General features: G+C 41.7%; 1 protein-coding gene across 4 annotated transcripts in view; it reads right to left on the reverse strand.

Annotated features, from left to right (window-relative positions):
• SETX (senataxin) overlaps nucleotides 1–12,745 on the reverse strand; it is a 57,712-nt gene extending 44,967 nt beyond the window's left edge. For 3 of the 4 annotated variants that reach the window (XM_075015040.1, XM_075015037.1, XM_075015041.1), the window contains exons 1-4: nucleotides 12,626–12,744; nucleotides 2,567–2,750; nucleotides 2,004–2,214; nucleotides 1,715–1,824 (exon numbers count right to left, since the gene is read on the reverse strand). In XM_075015040.1, coding sequence (XP_074871141.1) covers nucleotides 1,715–1,824; nucleotides 2,004–2,214; nucleotides 2,567–2,749 — 504 coding nt within the window. In that variant the 5' untranslated portion in view covers nucleotide 2,750; nucleotides 12,626–12,744. Of the gene's footprint in view, nucleotides 1–1,714; nucleotides 1,825–2,003; nucleotides 2,215–2,566; nucleotides 2,751–9,145; nucleotides 9,240–12,625 lie in introns of all 4 variants that reach the window. The other variant, XM_075015038.1, reaches the window with a different exon arrangement.
• Between the last annotated feature and the right edge of the window lie 1,607 nt (nucleotides 12,746–14,352).

Consider the following 14,352-nt stretch of genomic DNA (forward strand, 5'->3'; position numbering starts at 1 on the left):
ATCTTACATTTCCTATTAGCCAGTTTCTGACCAATAAGAACTACCTGTTTGCAGGACATGCAGCATTTGACATATCCCTCCCACCTCTCCTGGGCTTCCAGCATTCAATTCAGAGCAGTACATGTGGCCCTTCTGCTGCTCTGAGCATGTGTGGGGACACAGAAGGCAGAGACCTGGCAAAGGAACCTGCTGGGCCGTTAGCCAGGAGCCACCCTGGTAAGCACCTCCTGGCCAGAGCATGCCTCTGGGGCCTCAGCCTCTCTCTCTCCCCTGCAACCCTCTGCCCCCTTCCTGAACCCCTTGCCCCACATAACTGAAACTTCTGTATCCCTGCTCCTGCAACTGACATGCTTTCCCAAACCTTGCACTCCTTCCTACACCACCGCTCCAGTTCACAACTCCCGCCCAGATCTTGCACTCCACTCCCCTACGCCAAGTCACAACCTCCTACTTCCCGCAAACTCCCTCCCAGACTGACATCCCAGCCTGCACTCCAATCCCTTAACCCAAGTTCCCTTCTGCATTCAGCCTGCATCCCAGAGCCCACACCTCCTTCATTAATATCATGGAAGAGTGCGGCCCTTGACCACGTACCACATCCTTGGCTTTGCACCCCATCAAAAATTATATTGCCCACCTCCGTTCTACAATTAAAGGACATGCAGGAGGACGGCTGTTTCTGATTTCTCTTATTCCATCTGAAAGTGCCCCTGTCACCACATCTATTTCATGTTGGAGGCAATTTCTGAACTTCAAACTACACCAGATATAGCTTTCAGTGACTAACACCTTCAACTCCTATTAACCTTAACTTCTCCACATTTCTGAAAACAAGACTCCATAGCTTTTGTTCCTTGACAGGTATCAGGGATTCAGTGTTACATCACAATTTCCACTTAATTTGCTGAACACATGATGCACTGCCCTCATCACCTTCACTTCCGACCCCCCTTCTCCATCCTCATTTAATTCTTTTCTTTACATTATATTTGTATTTATATCCCAATTCTAACTGAATATTTCATTTTGCCAAAAAAGGTCAGAGCCAGGAACCAGGCTGAATTTTGAACCTTAACTCTGATTTTATTTTTGATCACAAGAATTTGGAAGAACAATGAGTGTTATATTTAAACTCATTCTATGTAGTGGAATTTCTCTTGGTACATTTTTATTTTGAAAGACAAATGTTTCCGATTCTCAATTCAGTATAAGGCTCAGTCCCCAGAACACATGAAATCAGGAGAAGACTTAGTAGAATTTAAATTATTTAAACTGTTAGATGGTCCTATTATCCACCCTGAGAAAAGCCGCAAAAAACCAAAATGTTAAAAATGGCCCAAATTAAACAGTAAAAATTGATTTTAATGTGCTGATTTTAATGTGCTTTTTCAACGTGCTTTTTCACTGTCTTTTTTTCTTGCATGCACTTGAATAATGCTGAGTTTTTTGGCAAACAACCACATATTATCATGGATAGGAATACTGTGTGCCCAGATACAATGATTCCTCTACTAATCAAGGTTATACACTTCCATGGATTGTTTACATGAGGAGCGTACAGCAGAAATGTTTGAACCTTGAAACAGTAGGTTTATTATTTTGCCAAAATGAACAAAGACAGATGTACACAATCAAATCCCTGCAACAGAAGTGCCCAGTAAACACTTAACTCATTTTAATTTTTCTGTTTCTCATTGTAGGAAAAATAACTCACCACTTCATTGGGGTGTACCAACAGCAGATAAATGCCTGGATGTTTGTCAAAGACCTGAAAGGAGAAGTTAACTTGTTCCATTTTGCAAAGAGCCTCAACACAGAGTTCACCTAAACAAGAGCAGACAGAAATGGTAGAAATTAACCAAAACCAAGGCAAGGTAACTTAATATTTACTGAATTATCATCATGATTTTAGCAAGGCAACTAAAAAAATTCATTAATGTTTGTTTAAAATAATTATTTTTACTGCTTGCACTAGTGAGAAGTGCAAGCCATAAAATACTCACTGATTCGCTCATGTAGCAACAAGTATGGGTATTTCAGTATTTCTAGGAGAGGTACACGTAGGTTGTTCTCAAAATCTGGGCCTGTATAACCAGACAGTTTAGTTTCCCCATCATCATCCACTATAAATAATTCATCTTCCTCTTCAATATCTGTCTTCATGGATTTCTCAAAGTGGTCAACAAGACGGGATGTTTCCAACTCCCATAAAATCTTTTCAGGGAAAAGGAATCAATGATACAATAGTCAGTACAGTCTGTGGAGACTAAGGATGTTTAGCATCTTATGGAACTCCTGATGAGATTCTAAGAGCTTGTTTACTTTGTTTTGGAAAGTTACTTTCCAGACATGGTAGGAAAACATTAACTGTTGGGCATGGATATGAGGCGATGCAGATATCAGCAACATTTCCAAGAATTTACAATTAAATGGCAGCATACTTCCTTCAAGTCAGCTAAACAAAGAGCCCCCACAAAATTTCTCTGCCTCAATGAGACCCAACCATCATCTAATCCTACCTTATGAGGTAACTCAATTAAACTTTTTATTCTGTACAGTTAATTACCTCCTGCAGCAAGCCAGGCAATTCATCCCTTGCCTTGTGATATTCAACCACACATTCCAGGCAGTAACAGAGATCATCATTGGCTGCTGCACGATCTTCAGCGGACAAAGTCTTGGAAGCATAAGTCCTTAGGAACTGACTGGTGGAGGAACCACCAGGCGTACACCAACGGCATGTGCTCATTCTTCAGATACACACATAAAAAGAGGGAAGGAGTTATGAGAAATCAGAACACTGAAAGTAGTAATAAGATCCAATTTCACACGAAGATCTTTTAAATGTTGGGGTCGGGGGGGAGAAGAAAGAGGATTTTTAAAACATTATGACCAAAGCAATCAGATTTAAGTGTTCAAGTTTAAGCACATAAATCCATATTTATGCACCTAATAAAAGTGATTTCGTTTTCAGAGTATTTGAACACCTACAATACTCTGCAGAATAAACCAAAAGTTAAAACCTAATAATTAAAAAATATCCTATCACAGTTACAATTCACTGATTTGGATAACACTGATATGCAAAAATGTCACCTTGCATGCTACGAAAGAATCCATAACTAGCCCACAAAACACTTTCACAAACTCTTGCAACTTGCACAATATTTACATATATAGTTATTTATGAAAACTGGGGTTCATTGATACAAAAAGTCTAATTAGTTCTGCTTCACCTCCCTAAGATTCTCAGAGTTCTATGAATCTGCTGCTTAAATTTAAGAAAACTGACTTAAGATGTTTCCATTTATACAGGTTAATAGTCATCCCTGGCATTACTACATGTGGCTACCTCTACATTCAGAATAAGAGCAGTTTATGATAAATTCCATCACTTCTACCAAGCTAATAAACAAACAAGATCAAAATCTTGATAGCAATAGGATACCTACTGGTGATCCATTTTATTAATGCCATACTAAAGGTATACACTAACTATGAACCAAACATTATCATTTTCCCGACTTTGCATCAGTTAAGCTTAATTTATTAGTATCATTTCCTAAAAAAGTATTCATCTCATGAAAAAGTGTTTGTACCAGGGTGAAATGCTTTAAATCATCAAGAAAAAAAGAAAAATTTAAGCTTGATTTAAATCAAGTTTCCTACTGATACTTCTTCACATATTTATTTAACAATGAATGGTGCAATCATTAAAACGTGAATTTACAACTCAGTACTGTATTTTACAGCACCTAAGAGGGTATACATTGCATAATCTTTTTAGATAACTTGATTTTTATTAATTTAGGAAATAGCACATAAGGCCATTGGGAATGGCAAGAACTAAATTTCAAACACAAAAGCCCTTATTTTATTAAATTAAATTTTAAATGTTACATAAATGCATATTTCACCTTTAAAGTTGCAGCAGGCATCTGAATTGCTGATTGACAACAGTCAAACTATTTTTAATTTTCGAATTTTATTAACTCTAACAAGACAAATCTTCAGAACACTGAGGCTCTCTCTACACTAGCCCCCCTTTTGAAGGGAGGATGCTAATGAGAAACTGGGATATGATAATGAAGTGCTGCAATGACTATGCAGCACCTCATTAGCATAATGGCAGCTGCCACACTTCAAAAGTGCCGCTTTCGATTGCACACAGCTTGTCTACGTGAGGTCCTTTTCAAAAGGACCCCGCACGTGTCAGAATCCCCTTCTTCCTATTTGGTTATAGGAATAAGGGGATTTCGACGTGTGCAGAGTACTTTTGAAAAGGACCCAGAGTAGACGAGCCGCATGTGATCAAAAGCGGTACTTTTGAAGTGCCACGGCTGCCATTATGCTAATGAGGCACTGCATATTCTTTGCAGCACCTCATTAGCATATCCAAAACTGTCTCATTAGCCTTCTTCTTTCAAAAGCCGGGGGTTTATGTAGACACAGCCTAAATGTATGGTGCCCTTGAAATTTCTACAACCAGCTCTCATCTTTCTCCACTCACACTGTCATTTTGATTCAGAAACAAATGTACAAGCTTAATGGCTTTTTCAACTCCCAGTCAATTTCTTAGATTTGTATTAATGAAACCAAATGACGAAAATACTCTTTCTGTGCCTGCAGAGGAAGCTATGGCTGTGAAAAGCTGGCTTACCAACTGATGGAATTCTGGTTCAAGAGGCTTAGCTAATAAATCCCACTAATTCAGAGGTGTGATTTTGCTCAAATCATCAGTAAACATGTACTGGTTATGTGATTTTGCTCCAGCCCTGAAATTTATTATGACTACATAACTGCAAAGTGATTCAGAGATGCCTATGCCTTGGTGGCAGCAGCAGTGTCTTCAGAAGTTAGACATCTACCTTTACATCTGGGGTTAAGAATTTTGCAAGAAGATGGAGGTGGAGTTAGTGTTTAATACATTTGCTTCTTTATTGCCTCTAGTTTAACTTTCTGGCAAGGTACTTCTTGAGGTATTTTAATATCTCTTGAAGCACCTCCCAATTTGGACAGTATCAGCTATGCATCTGCAATTTCTCTGAAGTTTGCTCAGCCCTAGGTTTCAGTATAGTGAGCCTATCCTTTACACTCCTCTTTAATCTAGTGTTAGATACCCTTAGATGAGACACTTCCATCTATTTAACTGCGATTTTGTTTACGAAGTTTTGTGAGACTAGGCCAATTCTTAAAACAATCAAACAGAGAATTCCATTGAACATTTTGACAGAGAAATAGTTTGGATCCTCCTGATATCTTCAGCATAGCTGAAGCAAAATGGTTGTTACAAAAGTATTTTGTGACTTCAACATTTTATTTTATTTCCTGGAGAACACATACTTAAGACTTTGTCTAAAAGATGCATTAAATGCGCACTGCAGTCCTATTTTACTCCGGCAAATACTTCTGTTTCTTATAAGTACCTTCTCATTTTTGCCATGTTTGCAGCACTGTCTGTGACAAAACTGCACACGACAGTTGTATTTTTGTTCACATTTTATTATAGCTTTCACTGCCACTTTTCGCACATTCTGTGGTATGGGCATTTCCAAATGTAGCTATTGTTTCTGAAAGATATGCAACCCCATCTTTCGTTGTCATGCAGGCACATATATTACTGAATCACTGTATACACTGCTCCACCAAGGTTTAAAGAGGAAAATTTCCCATCAGTATTTCTTGCACACTGCTCAAGTTCCTTCTCAAATACTGTAAATAACAACCTTCCACCAATGTCTGCTCTACCAGGAGGAATGTAGCCTTGTCATAAAGACTCAACCATATCAGTTATGATGTTTACTGTTAATAACGCAAAAAGGAGACTTTGTAGCATAAATGAACCAATCTTTTCAGCTATGATGTTTTGTTGATATTTGCTGGTCCTTACCACAAACCCATCCAGAAAGGTTGTTTCACTCAATGACTGAAATCTTTTGCTTGCTACTGATACGTTGTTGTCTGAAATATGTTCTTCAGCAAGGATACAGCTTCTATTGCAAGTTATCATAAAAGCTAAGACTGACTGAGCTTAAAGTGCACTTAATTTTTGAGTAAATACCACTGAACTCATTGGCACTTCTGTTTCTATGAGAAAATAAGTATAGGACAGGGTTCCCTTAAGAAAGCTGAGTTATATTGAAGTGAAATAGGTATAGTAGACCAAACACTACACAATTCCAACTTACACATTTCTTGCAATAACCCGAGCTGAAAATGACAGTGGCACTGGTCAGTTTCCTGGCTCCTGGGAGTGGTGGGCAGCCAGGAGCCAGGCTGCTGCCTGGTTCCCAGCTCTCCTCCACTGGAAGCTGACCAGCGCAGCTGAGCTGGTCAGTTTCCCAGCTCTTCAGCCATATCCACTTCATTTTCTCCCCAGTAAACAAATTTTCTTATGATGTTTCATTCTTGCAACTAGGCTCTGCATCATCATCTTGCACTTCTTATACTTGGCACATTTTCCTTTTTTATCCATGAAACAAATATCTTCACGCTATTCCCAGACAGGGTCTCATGCCCAGAAACTATGATAGTTTTTCTGTGGCAAAAGTGTGGAGGAATAAAAGAAGCTGTGTGTGTGTGGGCTGAATAATGTTTTCCCTTTTTCTTTCTATTCCACTCCCCTGTATCTTTCAATGCTGTCTCCATCCTCTTACATATAGTAGTGCCTCGAGTTATGCGAGGGTTGCATTCCCACACACCCTCGCATAACTCAAATTTTGAGTAAGTCAGGGGGTAGCTTTTTTGCCTCCAGGAGAACACATGTTCTGCAACTGGGGAAGTAACAGGAGCCCTTAGAGCTCCTTTTGAAAGGTAAGTACTAGGGTTGTGGGTCAGAGGTGGGGAGCAGCTGGGTAAGCCTGGTGGTGGGTTGGGTCCGTGGGAGGGGGGTTCAGCCTGGGGTGGAGTTGAGCTGGAGTTGTGCGTGGGGGATGAGCCAAAGCCACGTCGGGGTGGGGAAGGTTGAACCGGGTCAGGGGAGGTTGAGCTAGAGTCACGCGCGTGGGGGTGAGCTGGGCCGGGCCATGGGGGATTTGAACCGGGGCTGTGTGCAGGATGTGGGTTGAACCGGAGCCATGCTTGGATGATGAGCTGGGCTACGGGGAGCAGGGGAGTTTCTGTGTGGTGAACCAGGGCCAGGGGTGTTGAGCCAGAGCCAGGCACAGCAGGTGAGGGGGCCATGCAGGCCAGAAGGGTGGAGCGAGATATTGAGTTGAGCTAAATTCGTATTCATGAGAGTTAAGCACAACTCAAAAATCTCACATTTTGATGGTTTACTATATTATCTCTCTGTCTTTAAGTCAACGTTGTAACTTAACTCCTCTGCCATGGTTGGCCCAGGTCTACCATGCCATGTAAGAACAAAACAAACACAATCTTACCCAACCTGTGTTTTTCTTTGCAACTTTCGTCTGCCCAGAAACAGAAACTGAAAGCCCAGAACTTTCAAGAAGCAAGGCTGGATGCACTAGAGACATTAATTCATTTTTATGAGACTAAGTATAGGTGTAGCATATTTTTGATGAGATTTAATTGCAACTGTTATTTTAAAAGAGAAATTTAGTATTTTATGGATTTTTAAAAAAAAAAATCTGATTTAAATTTAAAAAAATGATTGTTTTTTTGCACACTGGTGAGTGCACTTGCTTTTTATTTTTACCTAACTCACACAAGAATGGTATTTAAAGGGATAGATCCTTCAATTAGCTGGACATAGTATTGAATTAGGCAAGCTGCGAAACTGAATTTTTCAACCTATGAAAGTGCAGTTGCATACATGGAATCAGATCTTAAAAACTGGCTGAACTAGAAAGTGGAGAGATCTTAAAACTTCAACAACTCTAACAACCCTGTGCTTTCACAGATGCTCAAATTGTAGCTCCCATTCCACTGCTTTTCCTTAAAGTATCTGCTGGCAGCCCATGCTACCAAGTCTCCTTCCCTTCAAATCCTAAGCAGCGTTACACAATCTAATGAAAATATTTTCCATGGTTTTTTTTCCTGAGACAATATTTGAGATTTGCAACTGTGATGTTACATAACCATAAAGCAAAAGGAAGTGTGGTCTGTGAGACTTTCACTAACAGGGCGTAGGCCCACAATCCCAGCAATAGGCTTTGTAAACTGTAAATTAGATTCTGCTATTGTTACCCACACATTGAGGTGCACCTTGTTTGTGAAGCCATCATATTGAAATTAATAGGACTAAATAGAGGGTACGGGCTCATGCAGGGAGGACAGGTGAAATACTATGATTGTATGATGTATGTGTTAAATGCTTAACTCCAATAATGTGTTTTTAGAAAACAAGTTTACAGGGCTGTCACCACCAAACAAAGAGTCATAATGGTGGCCAAATAATGACAAACTACTTCAGAGCCAGTCTACATGATTAAACTCATCCCACTGAGACTAGTTTACAGCTTGCTTTGTTTTGTAACTTAGACAAAACCTTAAATTTCAGTTAAGTGAGTTCCATTACCAATTTAAAATCACTGCATAGGTCTTTACTACGGAAAGGAATTGTGTTGTAACTGGGCCAAAGAGCAACACTAGTAAACCTTCACCTGTTCATTTCTGTAGCCTTTACTCAGATATGTTTAAACATAGGTCTGTAACAGTGAAGAACATAGTAAGATTCCCCCGATAACAAGCAAAACGCTTACGCATAGGTATTTTTATCTTGTTGATCTTATCAGAGAGATTTCTTGGCTTAACAATAAATTAGTTTCCCTATTTTATGCTATTTTTTATGAACAGTAATATGTAAACTGAAGAAAAAATGTACCCCTTTTTTTCCTATCGTTCGCACAATGGGCTTGTTAATAGGATGAGAGTTTTGGCTAAACAACAGGCCATTGTCTCAGGTCATTTTCTCTCATTTGATGCCTCAATTATATCATACAGTTTTGTTTGTGACACCATCAAAATATTTTCCCTAGCCATAAAGGGTAGTAAACACATCTTGATGGAACAATATCTTCCACAGCAATAAAGGGAGACCAGGCCAAATATATTTAAAAATATTCTCTCCTCCAAGTTAGCTTTTGCAGTAAATACAAACTAGAAATACTTCTACTGCAAAGTAAAGATAAGGAATAAAATAATTAGTACACAAAATTCTACAAACTGTTATCCATCTCACCTTAACTCTGCCAACCTATAATATTCTTCATTGCATTCACATGTTTCTCTTCAACAGTACAACACATTTGCAGCATCTTCTAATTTTAATTTCTCTGGGATTGACAGACAAATACAGACAAGTGAAAACAGTTGATACACTTAAGTATGCCCCATTCACTGATCCTTCTCGGGATTGTACAAAAACACATACACAATGCATCAGTCCATGACTTCTGAGACGTTAATTGTAACTTTAATAAAATCTTGGTCAGAGGGTCAGATTGTTTCAAGGGAATTACACAGCCTTTTTTTAAACTATAATCTGAAACTACTTAAGTGCCACCAGAACGCCTTGTCCAGTACAATGTACACAATCAATAATGCAAGACCTCCCATGAAGCCTTGCTTCATTCACCGCAAACCTTATTCAATGTGATTCACACAAATCCTTGACTGCTGAAAAATTTGCTAGACACATTAATTCTTATTACAGGAGTGTCCAGAAGAGCCAATCATTGTTGAGGACTTCTGTAATGTGGTCTACAATGCCACATGACATCAGATGTCTTAGCCCTATCACCTTTCAAATGTGAAAATCAAAGCAAGTCTATCTCAAATTCTCCAGCAACTTTAAGACTACACCTTCTCAGATTTTAGATGGCTTCTGTTAGGGTTCAGTTTTAGACCCTCAGTGTTGTGATATCTAGGGTCTCTCAAAATTCATGGCCATGAAAAATGCATCACGGGCCACGAAAACTGGTCCTTCTTGTGCTTTTACCCTATACTATAGATTTCACAGAGACCAGCTTCTCTCATACTGGGGGTACTGATCAAAAGGTACTTACAGAGAAGTCATAAGTTTATTTTAAGAGGGTTGCACTATTGCAACCCATACTTCTATGCTGTCTTCAGAGACTGGAGGCCAGAAAGCAGCAACTGTTCGTCAGACACCCAGCTCTGAAGGCAGCACCCAACCAACAGCAGCACAAAATAAGGACAGTAATACCATATACCATGCCACACTTACTTTGACACTGCTGCCTTCAGAGGTGAGTGCCAGAGACCCCCAGATGTTGACTGAGGGCCCAGTTCAACAGGCAGCAGTGCAAAGGACTGGCAAGGCAATACCATACCATACCAGCCTTAAGTGAATCTCCTGGCAGTGGCTCTACCTTCAGAGCTGGGCTCCCACCCATCAGTTGCTGCTCTCAAGCTGCCCAGTTCTGAAGGCAGCTCTGAACACTAGCTACAGCAGCAAAGTAAGTAAGTACTGCAAACCCTCCACAATTCTTTTCTGCATCAGGACTCCCACAATTACAATACCATAAAATTTAAGATGTGAACAGCTGAAATAATGAAATTTACTATCTTAAAACTTCTATGATCATGAAATTCACCAGAATGGACCATGAATTTGACAGGACCAATATTGCAAATGAACAAGCTTGCATGACCCTGGGTTATCACGATTTTACTAGACAACAATTCAGCAGCACAATTATAGAAAGGAATGAGATTATAGTTTATCAGTCTGGAAAAGGGGCTTTGCAGAAGTTACATCTTCACTCTGTTCCAAAGCATTAACCCACTTGCACCTCTACCTCATGCTCAAAACTTTTCTGTTAGTCTATAAGGTGCCACAGGACCCTTCATTGCTGTTGCACCTCTACGTATATCCCAACTTATCATGGACAGGGTATGTCTCATATATCTTTATTTCATGACCTACCCTAATCTTCCTTTTCCGTACACTTTGCATCTACTGCCCAAGGTTCCTGGATATCTATGCCTAGTTTTTAAAACTATCTTGCAACAATTACAATAGTTGCGTATTACTTAAAGTTTACGCAAAAACACAGTAAAACAATAGCTCGTCCTTGATGATCTGTACATATGCCAAAAATTAAAGCTTACACAGTTTAATACATTGCCAGCACAAAGTGTGATAAAAGCAATATATTAAGCACAGATGCACAGCTTTCAATACATGAATTTTAGTTAAGCAATTCTGGCAAAGACCTTTAATTGAAAGTGCTTTAACATCCCCAGTGTTTAAGAGCTGTATCTTTTTGGATCAGTCAAGAGAGAGCAAAATTCTAGTAAGCATGCATGAAGTAGACCCATTTAAGTGCTCTTAACCTTAAAATTACTGAACCAATTTTCTTCAGACTTGTTCAGTTCCTTTTATCTCAATGAGAGCTACAAAAACTGAAGTAACTCATACAAAATTTTTGAATGAAAACTTTAAAATAATGCAAACAATTTTGTTCTTTTTCCCCAAAAAACAGATTAATTCACCTCCAGGTTGAGCGCAAGAGATGAAAATTTCAGCACCTCAGGAATTAATTTTAAAATTCCAAGTAAACAAAGAAAACTGATTACAATAGAAAACAGAAATCAACCATAACCATACATAACTTAACACAGTATGGCTAATTAATTCTCAGAAAAATGCAATCCTGATTGCAAACTGTTTACATGCAAGCAGCTTCCTTACAGTATAACCAATTACTCCACACCACCAGACAAAGCAAGGCGATACTGCCTAACAATTACTGAAAGTACTTCTACAACATTTTTATTATATACTTCAAAATCACTAAATGCCTCCATCTAACATTAAGCCTTTCATAGACTTAAGACAACTTTGGCAGGATGGGATGGGGCAGAACTATGAGTGTTTTATAAAATCTCTGCCTACATAACGGGCATGAACAAAGTATGTGCTTGCTGGGTGCGCTGCCTCTGGAATGCCTGGTAAGTCTACCAATTCAGGAAGAAATTAAAGGTCTGGGCCAGGGATGAGGAGAGTGATACATGGTGACACATGACCCCAACTACTGGGGAAGATATCCCAGAGGGGGACTCATCTTCTGTCCCTTAGCAGGGAAGATAAGGAAGAGATCGTGGTGAGAGAACAAGACGGGACTTTTCTGGGGGCAGGGAGGGGGCAACTGCGGCCTAGACCCTGTGTGGGTGGAGCGTGTGTATGTTCCGAAAAAAGGAGGAATTCCACTAGGGATAAGGATCTAAGATGAGCTCCTTAACTGCATGAGATAGAGGTCTGGAGAGGCAGAGTTTACTTCTTAACCCTGCACGTCAGCAGACGAGAAGCTGGAGACTAACAGAGGGGACAAACCCCACGCTGTGGCTGGCACATGGCGGCTGGCTGCGGGGGGGCGGGGACTGGCAAAGGAGCAGGCCAGTGCTCTGGGGGCACTTGCCAAGCGAGGCCTCCAGACGCAGGAGGGGACGAGGCGGCCAGAGCTGGGCAGTCTCCAGCTTCAGGAGACACGTCACTGGAGAGCACCATGAGTCTGGGGCTGGGGCAGTGTCCGGGGGAAGGGAACTGGCCAGGAAAGGAGGAACTGGGGCAGAGTCAGGAGACACTAGCGCTGAGATGGGGAAGGGGCAGCTCTGGGCAGGCTCCAAGCGCAGGTGGGTGCGCGGGGGCGTCTCCGCTTTCCCTCCCCTCATGCAGCCGCCCCCCGCCGCCTACCTCCGGGCGCGGGCCGCGGCTCTACTTCGCCGCCATGGTCCCGCTGGGCATCCGACCAACGCCTTCCTCAGGCCGACCCCCGGGGGTCGCGTCCCCCGCCTCGGGTTCTCCCCACTTCCGGCCCGGCCTGCGGTCTAGACCGGAAGTGAGCTTGTTTTTCCTCCGGGGTGGGGCGGGGCCGGGCGCGCGCACACGCTGACATGTCAGTATCCCGCCTACGGGCAAGGCGAGTCTTAAAGGGCCAGCGGGCGGAGTAACTGCAGGCGCGCCGGGAGGGAGAATCGTGTGGTCAGGGCTCTAGCCTAGGTCTTGGTTTCCACTGAGCGCGCTACTCATCTGCTTGGTGACCCCGGGCCGGTCCCTGGAAACGGGGTGCGTACATATGGGTGCGGGGCTGGAGTTGAACAACTCCGTGCCTCAGTTTACCCACCTGTACCTTGAGGGTAAGAGCCCTGCAGTGTAGGCGTGGGGTGTTGTGAGGTGACGGGGCAGTACCAATATGTTAGGAAGGCCACCTATGCAGGCCGCTCTGTTTGGCAGCTTTGCTCCCACTGTTGCAAACCCCAAATGTTGAAAAATCATGAGTCTGGCTCAGCAATAATCAAGAAACTGATGTAAATCCCACAAGAAAATGCAAAAATAATAAATCCAGTTTTTTGTCTTTGTCCTCTACTTCTGGAGCCTTTTGGGGGTCACAGTCAGAAGCTTTCTTCACAGCCATGAAGGCTAGAAACCTATATTTTTTAATTTAAAAAAAAGACATTTCTAGCCCTCGCGGCTGCAGAGAAAGTCGAACTCATCCCATGGCCACATGACTCCAGGAGCTGGGGTTTTAAGGAAAACAATCATCATCCTGAGACTCATGACAAATTCAGGAGAGTTGGCAACTGTGTCTCCCCCACCCTGGGAGACATAATCCACACATAATTTATCTGGCTGCAGCACATTCTGCTCCATCCCCACCACTGCAACCTTGTAATGATTCATATCAGGTCATGCCAGTAGAGGTAGGGCAAAGGACTCTCGAAATGGATGTCACCTTTGTAGCATGACAAATCATACGCTATGTGGGCAAAGCCATGCTGGCCGGAGAGAGGTCACTCATGCTGGCAGAAGGAAGCCCAGGCTATTCCCAGGTTCTAGAATGATCACTATTCCAGGAACATGCAAGTGGCCAACCTCTGTAGGCAGGAAGATGTGAATAAGGCTCCAGAGAAGGTTAAAAGGGAAAGGGGCATGAAGTGGAAATGTAGCAAGAGAATTTAAAACCCATAATGGCAAAGCAGTAGTGTAACCCACAGAGTCCACTGGCTCATGTAGTGACACCTCAACTACTGACAGAAGGAAAGAACGAGTATCCCCTACAGCTTTAGCTGAGACACAGTTGGCTTTTAGCGCCAACTGTAGAGGCTCCTGCATGAAGCTCCAGAGGTCCCACATCCCATTCTGCCTGTGTGTGCTTACGACAGGAAAGGAGCGGAGAGTTTACAGGAGGTTGACTGGGCAGAAATCACAGCTGTATTTCCCCTAAGGTGTCCTATCAGCACCCAATTTTATAATAGCCTGTGTGCAATGCATGGGGTTCCAGGTATACTAAATGCAAATTCATGAAGGATTAAACTCTCTCCAACTGATGTGTGGCTCAGAAGTTAAAAATAAATAAATAAAAAGCTAGCAATGAATGTAATCATTGTAACCCTATAACTGTGCATTTTACTGGTCACAGT

Source organism: Carettochelys insculpta, chromosome 21 (assembly GCF_033958435.1).
Source record: "Carettochelys insculpta isolate YL-2023 chromosome 21, ASM3395843v1, whole genome shotgun sequence".
Classification (NCBI taxonomy): domain Eukaryota; kingdom Metazoa; phylum Chordata; order Testudines; family Carettochelyidae; genus Carettochelys; species Carettochelys insculpta.